Source organism: Podarcis raffonei, chromosome 1, assembly GCF_027172205.1.
Source record: "Podarcis raffonei isolate rPodRaf1 chromosome 1, rPodRaf1.pri, whole genome shotgun sequence".
NCBI classification, from domain to species: domain Eukaryota; kingdom Metazoa; phylum Chordata; class Lepidosauria; order Squamata; family Lacertidae; genus Podarcis; species Podarcis raffonei.
In genome coordinates, this window is record NC_070602.1 from 125292111 (window position 1) to 125312307 (window position 20197).

General features: G+C 44.9%; 1 protein-coding gene and 1 long non-coding RNA gene across 5 annotated transcripts in view; one reads left to right on the forward strand and one right to left on the reverse strand.

Annotated features, from left to right (window-relative positions):
• Positions 1-137: 137 nt before the first annotated feature.
• On the forward strand, positions 138-20145 carry KCTD18 (potassium channel tetramerization domain containing 18). Of its 4 annotated transcripts, none has more exons than XM_053361269.1 (7): positions 138-249; positions 12744-12945; positions 14716-14927; positions 15498-15691; positions 17465-17559; positions 18500-18602; positions 19359-20145. In XM_053361269.1, exons 2-7 carry the CDS (start codon positions 12789-12791, stop codon positions 19900-19902), a joined length of 1305 nt encoding a protein of 434 aa, XP_053217244.1. In that variant the 5' UTR covers positions 138-249; positions 12744-12788; the 3' UTR covers positions 19903-20145. The 4 variants fall into 4 exon arrangements, with proteins under 4 accessions (XP_053217244.1, XP_053217261.1, XP_053217269.1 ...); XM_053361286.1 differs by lacking the exon at positions 138-249 and adding an exon at positions 6028-6049; XM_053361277.1 differs by lacking the exon at positions 138-249 and adding an exon at positions 9287-9379.
• Positions 11340-20197, reverse strand: part of LOC128399731 (uncharacterized) — a 212623-nt gene continuing 203765 nt past the window's right edge. The window contains exon 2 of the long non-coding RNA XR_008327259.1: positions 11340-11608. This is a non-coding gene — a long non-coding RNA (uncharacterized LOC128399731). The remainder of the gene's footprint in view (positions 11609-20197) is intronic.

A 20197-nucleotide genomic window follows, 5' to 3' on the forward strand; every position in this document is an offset into this window, starting at 1 on the left:
GCGGCTGGCAGGGCGCTGATTGGACGGCCCGTCCCTCGCGCCGGAGCCGTTGAAACCGTTGAAGTCCGAGGAGGGCGCGCGCAGCTGCGGCGTTCCCGCCATCAGCTGCTGCAACCCAGCCGGGGGCGACCCGGACGGCTTTGCCTCTCGCGAGCCGCGTGAGCACGCGCGGGGCGCGTTGCAAAGCTTTGTACCCCGATCCATTCCTACCCACGTCTTTGCTCAAAAACTGAAGTCCCACGGGGTTCAGTGGGTAAACTCGATGTTTGCTCTCTCACGCTCAGCAGTGCATACCCAAGTTCAAATTGACCCCTGGGAAAACAGAAAGAGGTCGCTTTGCCCCTGTGTCTTCAAAACAAAACCAGAATTTGGAAACGTTTTGGGAGAGCTGCTATCTCCCCAAACAGAAGAATTTTACTAGTTGAGGCTGCACTCCTACACAGTGGTACCTCAGGTTACATACGCTTCAGGTTACATAGTTTCAGGTTACAGACTCTGCTAACCCAGAAATAGTGCTTCAGGTTTAGAACTTTGCTTCAGGATGAGAACAGAAATTGTGCTCCGGTGGCAGAGCGGCAGCAGGAGGCCCCATTAGCTAAAGTGGTGCTTCAGGTTAAGAACAGTTTCAGGTTAAGAACGGACCTCCAGAACGAATTAAGTACTTAACCCGAGGTACCACTGTACATGCTTAAAAGGTAAAGGGACCCCTGACCATTAGGTCCAGTCATGGACGACTCAGGGGTTGCCGCGCTCATCTCGTTTTACTGGCCGAGGGAGCCAGTGTACAGCTTCCGGGCATAGCTGTCAACTTTTCCCTTTTCTTGCAAGGAATCCTATTCGGAATAAGGGAATTTCCCTTTTAAAAAAGGGAAACGTTGACAGCTATGCTTCTGGGTCATGTGGCCAGCATGACCAAGCCGCTTCTGGCAAACCAGAGCTGCACACGGAAACGCCGTTTACCTTCCTGCCGGAGTGGTACCTATTTATCTACTTGCACTTTGACGTGCTTTTGAACTGCTAGGTGGGCAGGAGCAGGGACCGAACAATGGGAGCTCACCCCATTGTGGGGATTCATAGAATCATAGAATAGAATCATAGAATCATAGAGTTGGAAGAGACCACAAGGGCCATCGAGTCCAACCCCCTGCCAAGCAGGAAACACCATCAGAGCACTCCTGACATATGGTTGTCAAGCCTCTGCTTAAAGACCTCCAAAGAAGGAGACTCCACACTCCTTGGCAGCAAATTCCACTGTCGAACAGCTCTTACTGTCAGGAAGTTCTTCCTAATGTTTAGGTGGAATCTTCTTTCCTGCAGTTTGGATCCATTGCTCCGTGTCCGCTTCTCTGGAGCAGCAGAAAACAACCTTTCTCCCTCCTCTATGTGACATCCTTTTATATATTTGAACATGGCTATCATATCACCCCTTAACCTCCTCTTCTCCAGGCTAAACATGCCCAGCTCCCTTAGCCGTTCCTCATAAGGCATCATTTCCAGACCTTTGACCATTTTGGTTGCCCTCCTCTGGACACGTTCCAGTTTCTCAGTGTCCTTCTTGAACTGTGGTGCCCAGAACTGGACACAGTACTCCAGGTGAGGTCTGACCAGAGCAGAATACAGTGGCACTATTACTTCCCTTGATCTAGATGCTATACTCCTATTGATGCAGCCCAGAATTGCATTGGCTTTTTTAGCTGCCGCGTCACACTGTTGGCTCATGTCAAGTTTGTGGTCAACCAAGACTCGTAGATCCTTTTCACGTGTACTGCTCTCAAGCCAGGTGTCACCCATCTTGTATTTGTGCCTCTCATTTTTTTTGCCCAAGTGCAATACTTTACATTTCTCCCTGTTAAAATTCATCTTGTTTGTTTTGGCCCAGTTCTCCAATCTGTCAAGGTCGTTTTGAAGTGTGATCCTGTCCTCTGGGGTGTTAGCCACCCCTCCAAGTTTGGTGTCATCTGCAAATTTGATCAGGATGCCCTTGAGTCCATCATCCATGTCGTTGATAAAGATGTTGAATAAGACCGGGCCCAAGACAGATCCCTGTGGCACCCCACTAGTCTCTCTTCTCCAGGATGAAGAGGAACCATTGATGAGCACCCTTTGGGTTCCGTCAGTCAGCCAGTTACAAATCCACTGAGTGGTAGCATAGTCAAGACCGCATTTTACCAGCTTCTTTACAAGAATATCATGGGGCACCTTGTCAAATGCCTTGCTGAAATCAAGGTAGGCTACATCCACTGCGTTCCCTTCATCTACCAGGCTTGTAATTCTGTCAAAAAACGAGATCAGGTTAGTCTGACATGACTTATTTTTCAGAAACCCATGTTGACTATTGGTGATCACAGCATTCCTTTCTAGGTGCTCACAGACTGTTGCTTAATGATCTGCTCCAGAATCTTCCCTGGTATTGATGTCAGACTGACTGGGCGGTAATTATTTGGGTCCTCTCTTTTCCCCTTTTTGAAAATAGGGACAACATTTGCCCTCCTCCAGTCTACCGGGACTTCGCCTGTTCTCCAGGAATTCTCAAAGATGACTGCCAGTGGTTCTGAGATCACATCTGCCAGTTCTTTTAATACTCTTGGATGCAGTTCATCTGGCCCTGGAGAATTGAATACATCTAGAGTAGCCAAGTATTCTTGTACTATCTCCTTAGTTATTCTGGGCTGTGTTTTCTCTGCTGAATCATTTGCTCCAAATTCTTCAGGTCGGGCATTGTTTTCCTTATCGGAGAAGACTGAGGCAAAGAAGGCATTGAGGAGTTCAGCCCTTTCTGTGTCCCCTGTTTGCATTTCACCATCTTCTCCTCTGAGTGACCCCACTGTTTCTTTGTTCTTCCTTTTGCTACGAACATAGCCATAAAAGCCTTTTTTGTTGCTTTTAACCTCTCTAGCAAGCCTGAGTTCATTCTGTGCTTTAGCTTTTCTGACTTTGTGTCTACACGTGCTGGCTATTTGTTTGAATTCCTCTTTGGTGGTTTCCCCCCTTTTCCATTTTTTGTACACATCCTTTTTTAATCTTAACTCAGTTAAAAATTCTTTAGATAGCCACCCTGGCTTCTTTAGGCATCTTCCATGTTTCCGCCTCATTGGTATTGCCTGAAGTTGTGCTTTTACTATCTCCCTCTTAACAAACTCCCAGCCATCATGAACTCCCTTTCCTTTTAGTATTACTCTCCATGGGATCTCACCCAGCACTTCCCTAAGTTTTATGAAGTCGGCTTTCTTAAAGTCAAGAAATTGAGTCCTAGTATGCTTGGCTGCAGGGACGCGGGTGGCGCTGTGGGTAAAAGCCTCAGCGCCTAGGGCTTGCCGATCGAAAGGTCGGCGGTTCGAATCCCCGCAGCGGGGTGCGCTCCCGCTGCTCGGTCCCAGCGCCTGCCAACCTAGCAGTTCGAAAGCACCCCCGGGTGCAAGTAGATAAATAGGGACCGCTTACCAGCGGGAAGGTAAACGGCGATCCGTGTGCTGCGCTGGCTCGCCAGATGCAGCTTGTCACGCTGGCCACGTGACCCGGAAGTGTCTGCGGACAGCGCTGGCTCCCGGCCTATAGAGTGAGATGGGCGCACAACCCTAGAGTCTGGCAAGACTGGCCCGTACGGGCAGGGGTACCTTTACCTTGACCTTTTTATGCTTGGCTGCTCCTTTCCGCTGTATAGTAAACTTCAGAAGAGCATGATCACTTGCGCCTAATGATCCTTCCACTTCTACCCCACTAACCAGGTCATCAACATTGGTTAGGACCAGATCTAAAATGGCTGTTCCTCTTGTTGCTTCTCCCACTTTCTGGACAATGAAGTTGTCTGCAAGGCCAGTGAGGAATCTGTTTGACCTTATGCTCTTGGCTGAGTTTGACATCCAACAAATATCCGGGTAATTGAAGTCCCCCATTACTACTATCTCCCTTCCTTTTGCATGCTTGGCCATCTGTTCCAGGAAGGCATCATCTATGTCCTCCGTTTGGCTTGGGGATCTATAGTAAACCCCCACAATGAGGTCACTGTTATTCTTCTCTCCCTTAATTTTGACCCAAATGCTCTCACTTTGGCTTTGAGGTTCTAAATCTTGGATCTCTGCACAGGTATACACATCCCTGACATATAACGACACTCCTCCTCCTTTCTTGTCTGGTCTGTTTCTCTGAAATAGATTGTATCACTCCATTATTACATTCCAATCGTGGGACTTATCCCACCAGGTTTCAGCGATGCCTATTATGTCATATTTAGTTTGCTGTACCAAGAGCTCAAGCTCATCTTGTTTATTTCCCATGCTTTGTGCATGAGTGTACAGACATTGAAGTCCATTAATCATTCCTCCGTTTCTCTTATTTAAGGATTTTCCCCACCACCACTAGGTCTGCGTGCTGTTTGCTCCATTTGGTCTATGACATTTAGATGATCATCTTCATCAATTGATAGACTCCTACCTTCAGTAGCACTGTCTCCCTCCCCCACATTAGTCAGTTTAAAGCCCTCCTGATGAGGTTTCTGAGATTTTTGGCAAAAGCATTCCTCCCAACCGTTGTGAGGTGCAGCCCATCGCTTGCCAGAAGTCCATCTTCAAGAAACTGCAGTCCGTGATCTAAGAATCCAAACCGTTCCTGTTTATACCATTTGCGAAGCCAGCTGTTCACTTCCACTATTTTTCGCTCTCTCCTTGGGCCACGTCGTTCAACTGGGAGGACAGATGAGATGACAATTTGTGCATTTAATTGCTTCAATTTCCTGCCCAGAGCCTCATAGTCTCTTTTGATCTTCTGGAGGCTATTGCTTGCAGTGTCATTGGTTCCCACATGAACCAAGAGGAAGGGGTATTTGTCAGTGGGTTTTATGATTCCTTGGAGTCGTTCAGTTACATCTTGGATCTTAGCCCCGGGGAGACAGCACACTTCCCGAGACATCTTGTCAGGCCCACAGATCACTGCTTCTGTTCCCCTCAGTAGGGAATCCCCTATCACCACTACACGCCTCCTCTTAGGCTTGGTTGGGGTTCTTCTGTGAGCTGTCCGTTCCAAGGTCGCCTGCACATTTCCTGAGGACTGACTTTGCTGCTCGCCTTCATATACCTGATCAACTGTAATGAGGGAGAGATCCTCAAATGGGGTCTGTTCTTCGTCTTCCACGCTAGGGGAGAGGACCTCAAAGCGATTGTGTATTTCTAAACAATCAGAGCGAACCCTGGGCCTCCTACTTCTTTGAGTCACGTTTCTCCATTTATCTGGCTCCTGTGCTGGTGAACTAGCCTCCTTCTCAGGGGAGTCCCCTGTCTCCTCCTTGGTGGAGACGGTGTGCTCTGTTGCTTCGAACCACTGATCTTCTGATTAGCAAGCCCTAGGCTCTGTGGTTTAACCCACAGCGCCACCCGGCAAATCATATTGCTGACCAATTGTTTTTGTAGGATTGCGCTGCCATTTCTTTTCCTTTTTTCCAAATTTTTATTAATTTTCCAAATTATTACAAATCAACCCAAATTAATCTAATAGTTTCTTAAAATCAGGTTCCCCCTCCTTCTCCGAAAATATGATCACCATCGTTTCCTCCCGTTGCCGCATCGTTTCTTATTTAGGGTTCAGTTGATGTCCTTCAATGTACAGTACTGCCATTTCTAAAAAAAAGCTGGTACTTGAGAGTAGTCCCGAACCTCTCACTTTGAGCTTACTGCTCCAGCTTCCTAACTATCCAGCAAAAATTATATATGCTTGTAAAGTGTGTCCCAGCTATTGTAAAAACAATTTATAGCCCAATTCCATGCATGTTTGATTGGAAGTTCATGCTTATTCTTATGGATGCATAGGATCATAGTTTTAGACATAGATTTGGAACATAAATGGAGGCATTAGGGCAAGTGGGATTCCAAAAGGAGGGTCGTTTGCTTCTGTGGGAGAATATCTTCCAGCAGAAGGTTCCTAGTTCAATTTCTGGCATCTCCTGACGGATGAGAAATACTTTTACCTGACACCCTGGAGAACTTCCAGTCACAGCAGACAATACTGGGCTAGATGGGCATATAGTTTTATCTATGCTCCTCTGTTCCCAACAGCAAATGTAATTATATTCCAGGTTTCACCGTGGGGTTCTTAGTTAATCTTTACCTCTTAGTAAATCTTTTTCCAAACAGTTGTTACCACAGATAATTGACCATGCATAAAACCCATGTTGCAGTGAGTTAATGTGTAGCTAATGAGTAAACGATGGTTTTGTACAATCACTGTGGGAAAAAATGTAATTGAAACACTCAAAGCTACTTTATTTATTTATATATTTGCTGCATCAGCAATCTCTTTTGCTGAGCCTTTCTAATTTATGTCAAAGTTTATGCCATCTTAGTATTCTATTGGAAAAAACGATTATAGGGCCACAGTCATGGCCTCATGTTATTGGTATGATAGAAGGCTTGCCTAGTGGTTGGAGCCACACCAATTGTTGGGACCAACAACGTGAGGATCATGATGAATCATCTGAATGGTGATTTGAACCCTAGTCAGCATGAGCAGTGTGTGGGATCAAACATGCCAGGCACTCACTGGAAGGTATTATAAGATTTCCTGTTGCATTATGGGGCTGGTCAACCTGGGAACATAGCCCATCTAAGAGTAGGAAAACTCTGATCCTAAATCTCTGCATGCGCAGAAGCGCAAAATGACATCATGCGCATGTGCAGAAGCAACGAATCACAACCCGCGCGTGCGCTGCTGCGGGTTGCGCTCTTTTCTTGTTGCAAACGGACCTCTGGAATGGATCCCATTCGCAACCAGAGGTACCACTGTACACATTTATGCACTGCTTAACACCCATAGTCAAGTGGTTAAATTTATACGGATCATGCCCATTGTTAGCTTTGATTTACAAAGCACTAATTAATTTTGACCAAACTGCAGGAGACAGTGGAAGACAGGAGTGCCTGGCGTGCTCTGGTCCATGGGGTCACGAAGAGTCGGAAACGACTAAACAACAACAAAAATTTATTTTGAGTGGTGTGAGGTTTCATTGTTGTTGTGAATTAATACAATGTAAAATGACTTCTTGTAGATAGGCTTCTTATCTACAAATGTATAGGCTGAGCATGACAAAACACACATGCTACAAGTTGGAAGGAACCGTGCACAGGCATATTCAACCAGACAGATGTTTACTACTGTTAACTTTCCTCCACCTTCCGAACAGGGGGTCTGCTTTGCCAAACCATATGCACTGTGTATGCAAATAGCTGTCCTGCAGGATGCATTTATCCAGCAAGGGAAACTGCTTCTGCAGCCTCCTTATTCAGAAGCCTGCTTCTGTATGCAGATCACACTTTCTGGACTGTGGGTGCTTTTAGATCATCTGTTTTGTGTGGGATTCAATCATGTATTGAGGTCAGCTTGCACAGTTGCAATTGATTTGTAGCTCTTGCACAACAAAGCCACTTCCCCAAAATATCAGACTGTTTGAAGTAAGGCAAGTGATGAGAAAATGCACTGAAAAGCTCCCCACAAATCAAGATGAATGCACAATAAACATATTGTCTGAAAGCACCCTGTGATATTCTCTCTCTCTGTGTGTGTCATAGAAAGTCATCAAATCATAGTGTTGGAAGGGATCACGAGGGTCATCTAGTCCAGGGACGTCCAACTCACAATAGACTGCAATCTACTCACAGTATAAAAAAACTGGCAGTGCTCTACCCATTGTTGTAAAAAGACTGGCAGTGATCTACTCAAAGTTGTTGAGCTTTCTTTAGGAAGCCAAAGTTGTGGAGCTTTTTTAGGAAAGGCAAAGTTGTGGAGCTTTTTTGCAAGGAGATCACTGAGGGACCAGAGATCAACCAGGATCTACCAGGAACACCCCGCGATCTACCAGTAGATCATAATCTACCTGTTAGACATGCCTGATTCTATCCAACCCCCTTGCAATACAGGAATCTTTCCCAATGTGGGGCTCAAACGCACAACTTTGAGACTAAGAGTCTCATGTTCTCCCAACAGAGCTATCATGTGTGTAAGCATATGTGTACAGTCGTACCTTGGAAGTCGAACGAAATCCGTTCTGGAAGTCCGTTCGACTTCCAAAACGTTTGAAAACCAAATCGTGGCTTCTGATTGGCTGCAGGAAGCTCCTGCAGCCAATCAGAGCTGTGGAAGCTCTGTCAGATGTCCGGCTTTCAAAAGAACATTTGAAAACCGGAACAGTCACTTCCGGATTTTGATTGTTTGAGAGCCAAAAAGTTCGAGAACTAGGCTGTTTGACTTCCAAGGTTGAGCTTACCTGTAAAAGGTTTCTTTCTGAGAGTGAACAGATGCTCCCAGGTGGGTTGTGGGCTCCTTCTAGTGCTTGCAGGCAGGATTGCAGCATTTTTCTCCTCGCTCGTTTACACGGATGTCAAAACTACAGCCATCAATCCTCAACCCAAGAACATTATTTTTTAACACTTCCTGCATCTGGGCTGGACCGATCTGCCTGCGTGGCCCAGGTGCCTCTCTGGCCGAGCACAGTCCTCTCTGCAAAAGCCCCAGGGTGGTGCAGCCCCTTTGTAGTTTCCCCCAGGTGGGGGTCCTTCTGGCTGGGCAGGGATTCCCTCCCTCCTGGACCACAGCCCAATGCATTTGCCCATTTGTCCTGGAATCAGAGCAAATGAATTACGTTTACAAAAATCCACGCAGAAGAACCCATCTGGTTCTGGAGATCTACCCTCGGGTCCCTGTCGACTCTACAATCAATCAATCAATTCATTCATTCCTCGAAAGGAATTAACTTTCAAATGCAATCCTATTCGAGGGCTGAGCAGCCTGCAACCCTTCATCCCTGTTGCCTGGCGGGCAGCCTTTCTCCACTTTGGAGTCTCCAGCTGTTGTTGGACTACAACTCCCATCATCCCAAACCACTGATTTTGCTAGCTAGGGCATGATGGGAGTTGTAGTCCCATAGCCCAACAACATTGGGGGGACGCAAAGTTTAGAAAATAAGGCAACATTTGGAGGGCTGCGAGGTTCGCCGCCTCTGCGAACAGACTGGAAAGTTGTGTGCTTGTTTCGGATGCTGCTGGCCTTTGAACCCTGTGGTGGTGCCGGTGGGGTCTTGCTTCTACGATCGCGCTACATCTCGTCCAGCCTCCCTGCAGCGGAGGAATCTCAACGTCAGCGTCATCGTAGACAGATATTGATTCCTTCGTTATTCCGTTCACTCCATTCCCGCTCCTCCCAGAGGATGATGGGAGTTGTAGTCCAACAACCTTCCCATACCTATTAACGCAGGGGCCTCTGCGCACGCGCAGCAGTGTCTCCCTCCTCCCCCTCCCCCTCGACGCCCCAGAACGTGGCGGGAGAGGCTGGGCGCGCGGCTGGTGGGCCATGACGACAGCGGTGACGAAGAGGTGGGCGGAACTTCGAACCGGGAAAGGTAACGAGCTACCGCGGTTGTCCCTCCTTCCTTCTCGGCTCCCCACTCGCGCCTCAGTCTATCCCCCTCACACCCGGCTCTTCCACGGCGGGGGGGTTGGGCGGGGAGGCAACCCGAGGCTTGGGCCCCTCCCCCCCTTTGCTCCGGCCTGGCTACTTTGCTTCGACCCCTTTGCCTCAGGCGGCTCAAGAACCATGGCGGTGTCGGGGCCACGAAGTCGTTTGGAAAGGGAGCGGAGGAGGCGCGTTCCTCTGACTTAAGAGAGTCTTGTTGTTTAGTCGTGTCCGACTCTTCGTGACCCCCTGGACCAGAGCACTCCAGGCACTCCTGTCTTCCACTGCCTCCCGCAGTTTAGTCAAACTCATGTTCGTAGCTTCGAGAACACTGTCCAACCATCTCGTCCTCTGTCGTCCCCTTCTCCTTGTGTCCTCCATCTTTCCCAACATCAGGGTCTTTTCCAGGGAGTCTTCTCTTCTCATGAGGTGGCCAAAGTATTGGAGCCTCAGCTTCACAATCCGTCCTTCCAGTGAGCACTCAGTGCTGATTTCCTTCAGAATGGATAGGTTTGATCTTCTTGCAGTCCATGGGACTCTCAAGAGTCTCCTCCAGCACCATACAGTGGTACCTCGGGTTACAGACGCTTCAGGTTACAGACTCTGCTAACCCAGTAATAATAGTACCTCGGGTTAAGAACTTTGCTTCAGGATGAGAACAGAAATCGTGCTCCCGCGGCACGGCAGCTGCAGGAGGCCCCATTAGCTGAAGTGGTGCTTTAGGTTAAGAACAGTTTCAGGTTAAGAACGGACCTCCGGAACGAATTAAGTACTTAACCCGAGGTACCACTGTAATTCACAAGCATAAATTCTTCAGCGATCAGCCTTCTTTATGGTCCAGCTCTCACTTCCATACATCACTACTGGGAAAACCATAGCTTTAACTATATGGACCTTTGTCGGCAAGGTGATGTCTCTGCCTTTTAAGATGCTGTCTAGGTTTGTCATTGCTTTTCTCCCAAGAAGCAGGCGTATTTTAATTTCATGACTGCTGTCACCATCTGCAGTGATCATGGAGCCCAAGAAAGTAAAATGTCTCACAGCCTCCATTTCTTCCCCTTCTATTTGCCAGGAGGTGAAGGGCCATGATCTTCGTTTTTTTGATGTTGAGCTTCAGACCATATTTTGCACTCTCTTTCACCCTCATTAAAAGGTTCTTTAATACCTCCTCACTTTCTGCCATCAAGTCACCTGCATATCTGAAGTTGTTGATATTTCAAGAGAGTCTTGAGATGCCTTCATTGTACGGGGTTGGGCTAGGTCAGGCATAGGCAAACTTGGCCCTCCAGATGTTTTGGGACTACAACTCCCATCATCCCTAGCTAACAGGACCAGTGGTCAGGGATGATGGGAGTTGTAGTCCCAAAACATCTGGACGGCCGAGTTTGCCTATGCCTGGGCTAGATGACCCCTGGGCTCCCTTGCAATTCTGTTCTGGGGCTGAGGAGCCTGCAAACCTCCAGGTGTTTCCGGGTTCCTGACCCCCATCATCCCTGGGGCTGGTGGGAGTTGGGGGTCCATGGGTGTAGGCAGGGGGAGATAGCTGCCGCCCAAGTCAATAAAAATCAATTAAAATACTTATCTGAGCTTCTCCGCCACCTAAGAAAAGCCTCCCCCCCCAAATACTGGCTACACCCATATGTGGTTCCCGGTAACATCTGGAGGGTTGCAAGGTTAGCCACCTCTGCTGCAATGAGTATATATGTTGGTTAGTTGTGTGCTTGTTTCGGATGCTGGTGGCTTTTTAACCCTGTGGTGGTGGTGGGGTCTTGCTTCTGTGATTGGGCTGCATATTGGTCCAGTGCTTCAGTTCCACCTAGACTAGTGGTTCTCAGACTTTTTTCCCTCCGGGCCACACTTTCAGAATAACGATTTCCTTGTGCCACACCGAAAAATTTTTATTGATAAGAAATACCGTATTTTTTGCTCTATAAGACTCACTTTTTCCCTCCTGAAAAGTAAGGGGAAATGTGTGTGCGTCTTATGGAGCGAATGCAGGCTGCACAGCTATCCCAGAAGCCAGAACAGCAAGAGGGATCACTGCTTTCACTGCGTAGCAATCCCTCTTGCTGTTCTGGCTTCTGAGATTCAGAATATTTTTTTTCTTGTTTTCCTCCTCCAAAAACTAGGTGCATCTTGTGGTCTGGTGCGTCTTATAGAGCGAAAAATACGGTACCTTGGTGAACACAACTAGGATTGTCCTCAGTATCACTTGATGCCCTTGCTCTCATTTTAGAAATATATCCATATTCTGCAAATAAAAAAGATTATTTTGGTTCTAGACTCGGCTACCCTGAAATGTTTACATGTTTCTTTGTCCTTGAATCTTCCTGTCACACTTCCCATCCTCTCCTGCCACACCAGTGTGGATGCGGGTGGTGCTGTGGTCTAAACCACTGAGCCTCTTGGGCTTGCCGATCAGAAGGTTGGCGGTTCGAATCCACTCGTCGGTGGTCAGCTCCCATTGCTCTGTCCCTGTTTCTGCCAACCTAGCAGTTTGAAAGCACGGCAGTGCTAGTAGATAAATAGGTACCGCTGCACTCCCAACCAACTGACTTTGGTCCAATTTGAAATCATAAGCTGTATCAAGACATCCACACAATTTCTCTGCCCCACTGTGGTGGACAGACAATAGGTGACTTGGTAACACATCCAAACATACTGTTTGAGTTGTGTTCCTGTATTACAAAGCTGGCAGCTAACATGATCCAGTGCAGCATTCACTAACCTGATCTTCTCCGGGTATTTTGGACTACAACTCCCATCAGCCCTTGCCAGCATGGTCAGTTATTATGGGAGTGGTAGTCCAGAGTATCTGAGGGAGGGGCACTAAGTTGGTGAAGGCTGGTCTAGTGGTTTGACTATTGGACTGGGTAGACGGGTGGCAGGTGGTTCACATGACATTTCTCAGTAGTCGAGGTGATGCCATCCAGTTCTGTCCTGCTTACTTGCCAAAACAATGCAGATGTTCTTGTAGAGAAGAGGCATTAGCCTAGCAGTGCCCTTTCATGTTCCATTGCAGATAACCGGGTCATTTACATCCAGTCCTTTTGAGTGGTTGTGTAAACTGATCCTGGAAGACCAGGATTGCTCTGGGCAAGATAAAGCGACTAAGAAATTTAAAAAAGTAAACCCGCCTCTGTCCTTATGCTAGGGTTCAAATATATGCTGCCTTTAACCTCTTGGAGGAAAGGCAACTTATAAATGTTATAAATGCTTTTTATCTGCCTTTTCAGGAGCATAAATTATTGATCTTCATGGAGAAGCCAAGTTATTCACTGTTCTGAGTACAATTTTTACTCTTTTTACAGCTTTGAAAGCACACCACCCAGCCTGCAACGTTAACTACAAATGCGATGGAAGATAGCAAGAGCGAAAAGGTCACAGATATTATTCGGCTGAATGTTGGCGGATGTATGTACACCGCTAGGCGTAAATCTTTATGCCGTTTTAAGGACTCAATGCTAGCATCTATGTTCAGTGGACGATTTCCTCTGAAAATGGATGACACAGGTAAAAAAAAGTAGTAAATAGCTAAAACTTGATTGTAGAGTAATTATGAATTCAATTTTCTAATATTCTTCCAGCTCCGGCCAAGGGATAATACAAGGGATAATACAGCTTTGGGACAATACAAATGCGTTGTAATTTTTATTATTTCCAGTATAATGAGCAACTTATTTAATACTTTAAAGGTTAGCGATTTCCAATAAAGTGTGGTAGAAGAAAAACATCAAGTATCATAGAATACAATGTAGGGCTGGAAAGAGCTAAAGATGTCACCAAATCTCTGTGCTTGAATATAGGATTGGCAACATCATCAATTATTTGGTTCATCTAGGTAGCACGAGATATTTGTGTGGTAAACAGGTGTAGTTTGAATAATATTTTGCTCTCAGTATATTTAGAATTTGACAGATTTCCCTCAGGCAAAAATTACAGCGTGACGTCAGCCATTTTGTCCGATTGGTCCCAAATTAAGTAGAAAGATGGACAGTTTTGAACAATAGAGAAGAATAATATAATAGAGAAAAGGGCTGAAAAAATCCTACCTGAAACCCTGGAAAGTGTCTTCCAGTCAGTGTAGATGTTACTGAGTTTGATCGATCAATGGTCTGACTCAATATAAGGCAACTTCTGGTGTTTCTCTTTTTCTCTGGACTGCTGTTCACAAAGAGAACGCTTCTTGCAAGCTAGCATCTCTGGGTTTTTGCCATCTGCATCGGTTTACTCTTGGGGTGTAGCCTTCCTTCCATTCACGGATAATTTCCTTGGAGCCTGCGCAGGAAGTAGTACTAGGTTGCTCAAGGATGTGAGCTAAGACCCATTCAGCAGGGGGAAACAGAACAAAACAAAAATCTTTCTATCTTCTCTGATCAGCCTGACGCCAACTATTGCAAATCTTCTGGATAAGGAGAGACTCTATCAAGAGGTTGTCCAAATAAAACATTTTTTGGGCATCTCTCTTCTCTCCCTGCCTTCCCAGTGTCTTGTTTATGCTGCCTCAGGTTATGATTCCCCACCAGGAGAGAGGACTTTCCTTATGCAGTTGGGGCCTGTGTTCAGGTTTAGCACTTAGTCGGGGCTGTGAATCGCTTGCCACAAGCAACAAACTAATGTAGCTGGTTGAGGAAAGAATTGGCCTTTTTAATTATGTTTGCCTTTTGATATTATCTGTCGGTTAATACATACACAGGTTCTTTGTGTCTAGTATTTTATTTGAGCAAATCTGAAAGAGAGATTGAAAAAAGATACGTCTCCTTAAAATATAACATCGCCAAGAAGAGCGTACTGAGATATATAGTGGTACCTCGGAAGTTGAATGGAATCCGTTACGGAAGTCCATTCGACTTCCAAAACGTTCGGAAACTAAGGCGTGGCTTCCGATTGGCTGCAGGAAGCTCCTGCAGCCAATCGGAAGCTGCGTCGGACGTTCGGGTTCCAAAGAACATTTGCAAACCAGAACACTCACTTCCGGGTTTGTGGCGTTCGAGAGCCAAAACGTTCAACTCGTAAGGCATTCGGGATCCAAGGTACGACTGTATTTGTTTGATGAATTGACAGCTTGGATGCAGTTATGATAACCATGCCCTTCTCAAAATATGGATTCAAATCCCCATTCAGCCATGAAACTCACTGGGTGATCTTGGGCCATTTACTCTTTCTCAGCCAAACCAACTTTTCAGGGTTGCTTGGAAGAATAAAGGAGGGTGAAGAAGTAAAGGAGGGTGAAGAAGATAGGCGCATTATAAATGTTGTACATGTTTTTATTTGCCTTTACAGGAGCTTGCCTTATTGATCGAGATGGCAGCCTCTTTAAATACCTCTTGGATTATCTTCACGGAGAGGTTCAGCTACCAGAAGATGAGCAGACGCGAATTGCATTGCACGAAGAAGCTGATTACTTTGGCATTCCTTACCCTTACAATCTTGCTGACCATTTGGCCAATGAAATGGAGACTTATTCTTTAAGATCAAACACAGAACTCAAAAAGGTACGGGAATTTTCCTGTGCCTTTAAATTAAAATTAAATTAAAAACGTCATTAGCAGTTGAAGCTCAGGGGTGGCATTGATCTGATCCTGGGATACCCAGGATTGCCCTGGGCAAGGTAAAGTTGACTCAGAAATTAAAAAATAAAAACACCCCAAACACAGTGAAACCAAAGTGACATAAGGGTGCCCTGAGGCATATTGATAACTACAAGCCTTGCATTCATTCATTCATTTATGAATGGATGGGTGGATGAATGGACCAGGCAGATGCAAAGCAAATGGCTTATATGGGTGGGAGATAGGGGGCAGGAGACATTTGTGAGGCCAATGGGCTCTAATGGGGCAACAGCCCACTGTCCTAAAAGAAAATCTCTCCATTGTCTATTATTCAGAGTAAAAGCAGTAAGGCTGCAGTCCTTTGCACACTTGCAAGTTAGTACAATTGAATTTAGTGGGATTTATAAGTAAACATGTACAGGTTTAGTCTGAGCACATTTTTGTGGTCTTTTAAAGTCCCTCAAACACACATAAAATAATAAAATTGTATGTATTTGTATATTTCCTCCCCAGGCACTTCTAGATTTTTGTGAGTCTTACGGCTTAATATGCACTAAGCCTACAGTGTGGGTCTTACACTACCTCAACACTTCTGGTGCAAGTTGTGAGAGTAGAATAATGGGTGTGTATGCCACAAGAGCCGATGGGAAAGCGGCAATTGAAAAGGAGCTGGGAGGAAGATTACACAGCAAAAATATTTACAAGAGGTAAGAAGCTTTATAGTCATGTGATTACATCAAAGTGTGCTTGTAAAATTCTGCTGAGAATCTTGTACAGTCAAACCTCTGTTGTCAAAACATAATCTGTTCCGGAAGCCCGTTTGGCTTCCGAAATGTTCAAGAACTGAGACGCGGCATCCAATTGGCTGCAGGCGCTTCCTGCACTCAAGCGGAAGCCACGTCGAGCGTTCGGCTTCCGAAAAATGTTAAAAAACTGGAACACTTCAGGAGCTGAAACGTTCTAAAATGGAGGCATTTGGAAATCAAGGTTTGACTGTATCTACTTTAGATACACGGGTGGCGCTGTGGGTAAAACCTCAGCGCCTAGGACTTGCTGATCACATGGTTGGCGGTTCGAATCCCCGCGGCGGGGTGCGCTCCCGTCGTTCGGTCCCAGCGCCTGCCAACCTAGCAGTTCGAAAGCACCCCCGGGTGCAAGTAGATAAATAGGGACCGCTTACCAGCGGGAAGGTAAACGGCGTTCCGTGTGCTGCGCTGGCTCGCCAGATGCAGCTTGTCACGCTGGCCACGTGACCCGAAAGTGTCTGCGGACAGCGCTGGCTCCCGGCCTCTAGAGTGAGATGAGCGCACAACCCTAGAGTCTGTCAAGACTGGCCCGTACGGGCAGGGGTACCTTTACCTTTATCTTTTTACTTTAGAGATGGCACTATCAGATGTGTAAAGACATGCACATCTCTTCCATGCCTAGGGAGTTTAAAGCGATGCTTAGTTACACAAATTTCCTTCATTATATTAATATTGGTGGATTACTGTTAAATACTTTGGGCCCCAATTGATCATAAACAAAAGCAAAGGCTGGAATATCTAAATGCTTCTCCAGATATAAACAAATAATAGTCAACCTGAATGTGGGAAACACTAGACTTACTGGAATATTCATAAGACAATACTCAAAAGAGTTGTTTTTAAGTATCAGAAGAAGTCAGCGGTACCTGTTATTTATTTTGTGTATTTTCCCCCTAGACAGTTAGGTGAGAGTGTTGCTTTAACCTTGGTGCAGAGAAAGCAAGAAAAGGAGAAGCTTACAATCTGCAAACCATTTGATCAGGAGTCTTGTTTAAAGCCAGTTGCTGCAAGCCGTTGTCCAAATGGCAGCACTGAAGCTTGATGGACCCATTAAGACTAGCCTTAGTGCCATTGGTTGAGTGATTCAATAATTGCTGTGAACGTTCCCTGCTTGTTTCCTGCTTGGCAGGGGGTTGGACTCGATGGCCCTTGTGGTCTCTTCCAACTCTATGATTCTATGATTCCCATTTGTGGGGAAAAGTTGATATTAGCATTTAATAAATTTGCATACCACCATTCATCAGAAGATCCCAGGGCATTTAATAACATAAAAATGCAACATGGGAACACATAATAAAACAAAAACGAATCAATAACTCCCTCTCTCAAAAGCACATTTAAAACGCCATTGAATGTTTATCAGCCAAAGGCTTCACTTGGCACCTCAAGATATGTAAGGAAGGTGTCAGGCAAGCCTCTCTGGGGAGAGCATTTCACACATGGGCAGTCGCCACAGAAATGGAAACCATTTACAGTCGTGAGAATGAAACTCAAAAGAATTGTGGTTTTTGACAATGAAGGTATATTACAAAATTGGGAAAACTGTGTTTTTATGCCATCAATTTTAAACATACTTTGCTTTTAGACTTTTAGCAATTTTTATTAATATTATTATTATTATTCAGCTTGTAAAGCAGCATAATTTCCCCTCTTTCCCTACATTTTTTTCTCCAGGCAAGCTGGAAACAATGTCCAATATATCTGGAGCTATTATTCAGGGTCCGAATTGGAAAAGATGATGGATGCATTTGAGGCTTGGGAAGGGAGAGGTATCTCTTTTTTTTAATAGTATTTTCCGTAAAGAATAAGTGTTTCCCCTGCAGCTGTTTGTCCTGAATTAGTGTCGATTTGTGAAGGGCAGGCAGGCTATATTTGCAACTATCCTTTAATAAGGAAAGGGAATAATTGAATTGGCTGTGTTTGGTGGGGAAACCTTGCGATTGGCAGAATGCTAGGTTATGGATGTATTTATCTATTTAAAAGTCTGTGCTTTCATACACTGGTCTTATTGAGCTCTCAAAACTGCCGATTTATTTTGCATTGCAGTTGTGCACTGCTTTAAGTTTTAAGATTTAAGTTTATAGACGTGCTTGTGGAAGATGTCTTCTGGTGGTTGTTTGTTTTTTATTAACCTAGGAAAAATTCGTAGACACCTGACTCTTAGCCTAGATAAATTCATGTTTCTCGGACATTAATGTCACTTGGCTTCAAATACTTGTCCACTACTTTGATTAATAATGCCGAAGGCAAATGTGAACTACATGGAAGTATCAGATATTTTGGAAGAGCTTTCAGTCTTCCGTACATGATGTATGTTAGTTTAAATTTGAGTGTTCGCTCTGTCTGAAGAAGAGACCTGTGAGTTCTGAACGCTTGCACATTCTTAAAAGCAGGATTTAGTCCACCGAGTTTCACACTCTCCCTCCCCTCTCTTTTCCGGAACCAACATGACACCACTGTATCAGACAGTTTTTTGAGAGAAGGAAAAAAGACTGTAAATAAAACATTTAGCTCTTTAATTAGGAAAAAAACGATTCAGGGTGGGAGTACATTGCGCCGTGTTCCCCAATGAAAGCATTATAGTTGAGCACTCAGGAGATATATGGTGTCTGAAAGAGTTGCCAATGATCCCTGATTGTGTATCATTGGGCTTATACATTTGACAGAAACATCTTGAGTATTGTTTTAAAATTGCATTTGAAATTACAGGTGTCAGTTATTGGCGAGTCCCGCAGGAACTGATAGAATGCTGGACTCTTGAGGAACGCCCTTTGAAAGGAAGTCTCCAAAGCATGCCTCCAGTTCATAGACGGTACGTCTTACTAATCATGCTTAGTTTTCTCGAAGAATGCTTTATATGGAACAAGGACTATTTCAAAAAATAGCGTGATCTCCATGTTAATATTTGTGCATCCCCTAGTTATAAGGGTGTAAAATCAAAAGATGATGCAGGAAGGTTTCATATAGAGTCTGTTAATTGTAAGTGTATTACAAAAGCTGGTATAATGCTAATTACATAACTAAGTTAATGTAACAAAACTATAATTGTACACATTTTAAGGACTGTCTCTGCAAACGCATACCCTAAAACAGGAAAATATATAATTGTAAGTTACGCATTCCACAGATATCTGTGTGGTGGGCCTCTTGCTATATATTACAAAGCCAGCCATTAGCCCATTTCATAAAAATTTAATCAGGAGCATAAGACTCAGTACTTAGAAATATCCTGCAATCCATATTAGATAATAAAAGAATATGATTTCCCTTTTATTTGTGTTGAATCCAACTGGTTCATTCCAGCATGTTGGCCTGGTTATTTTTGGCTGAATATACATGTATTTGTATACTTGTTTTATACTTGTATATTTTTTCTTGCTCTGGGTAAGTCCAATATAAAAAATAAATTTGAATGCATACACCTACTGCAGTTTTAAACAGATCCTGGAATAAGAAATATTGTATCCAGAGGTGAATGTAGGAAGCACCCTTAGTTGCATCAGAGTTATGATCTGTGCATAATTTCCCAAAGCAATAGAGTCAGTAATTTTATTCTCCGTGTTTGCAGACAATTAATAGATCTTTCCGAAGCAGAAGAAAGTCGCTTGAGCAGTAGAACAGGCCGGAAGCCAATTCAGTTTTCTGGTCCGTCAACAAGTACTCGCATCACAATTAAGAATTCTGCTTTTGTAAAGGTAGCAGGATGCCCTGCATCTTCCCGTTCCCAGAAGACTCTCAAGCGACCTAGCAGAGACAGTTCGTTGCTGTGCAAAGACGTACCAAAACTCACACCATTGAGTAAAAATTCTCAAGAATCCGTTAGGAGCACTGAAAATGGGGCAGACTGTCACAGGACGCTAAAGGCCCCGTTCTTGAAGAAGCCTGCAACCAGTCGTGCGGTCAAACTCAAGCGGACTCCGCTCTGTAACGACCGGTTAACTCAACACACTTCCCAGGTGCTGAGTACGGTGGCTGAGCACCAAGTTCCATCTGTTGCAGTTGGCTCCACTCCTGCTTCCCAAAACTTAGGCCAGGAGGAATTTGGACACTCCGAGGAAAACGTTACCGCTAAGAATCATTTACAGGAAGACCAACTGAACGATGTGGCATGAATTTTATATATATGGTGTTATCCGCCATGATCTGCTAGAGACAAAATTCTGATCTTTTGGGAGTCCTAATAAATGTGACACATTTGGGAGGGGGGAACATTCACATTTATAATCAGATTTATAATGATTTTTCTCTGTGTGGCGAAAGAGGCATATGGATGTTTGTTCAGAAATATGTGCTTTTTGTCGTTCACTCATTACCTTATATAAATAAAATTTGAGCTGCTCAGTCATTCTAGAATAGAGATTGTGCCAGGTTTTGTGTACACTTCGTCCTTTTTTTCCAAACCCCCAA

Bases quoted from the DNA above. Each gene is read 5' to 3' on its own strand.
- KCTD18 (XM_053361269.1), top strand. From the start codon at position 12,789: ATGGAAGATAGCAAGAGCGAAAAGGTCACAGATATTATTCGGCTGAAT. The intron at 14,928-15,497 runs GTACGGGAATTT...TTTCCTCCCCAG, and splicing joins CAAACACAGAACTCAAAAAG to GCACTTCTAGATTTTTGTGA. The intron at 18,603-19,358 runs GTACGTCTTACT...CCGTGTTTGCAG, and splicing joins ATGCCTCCAGTTCATAGACG to ACAATTAATAGATCTTTCCG.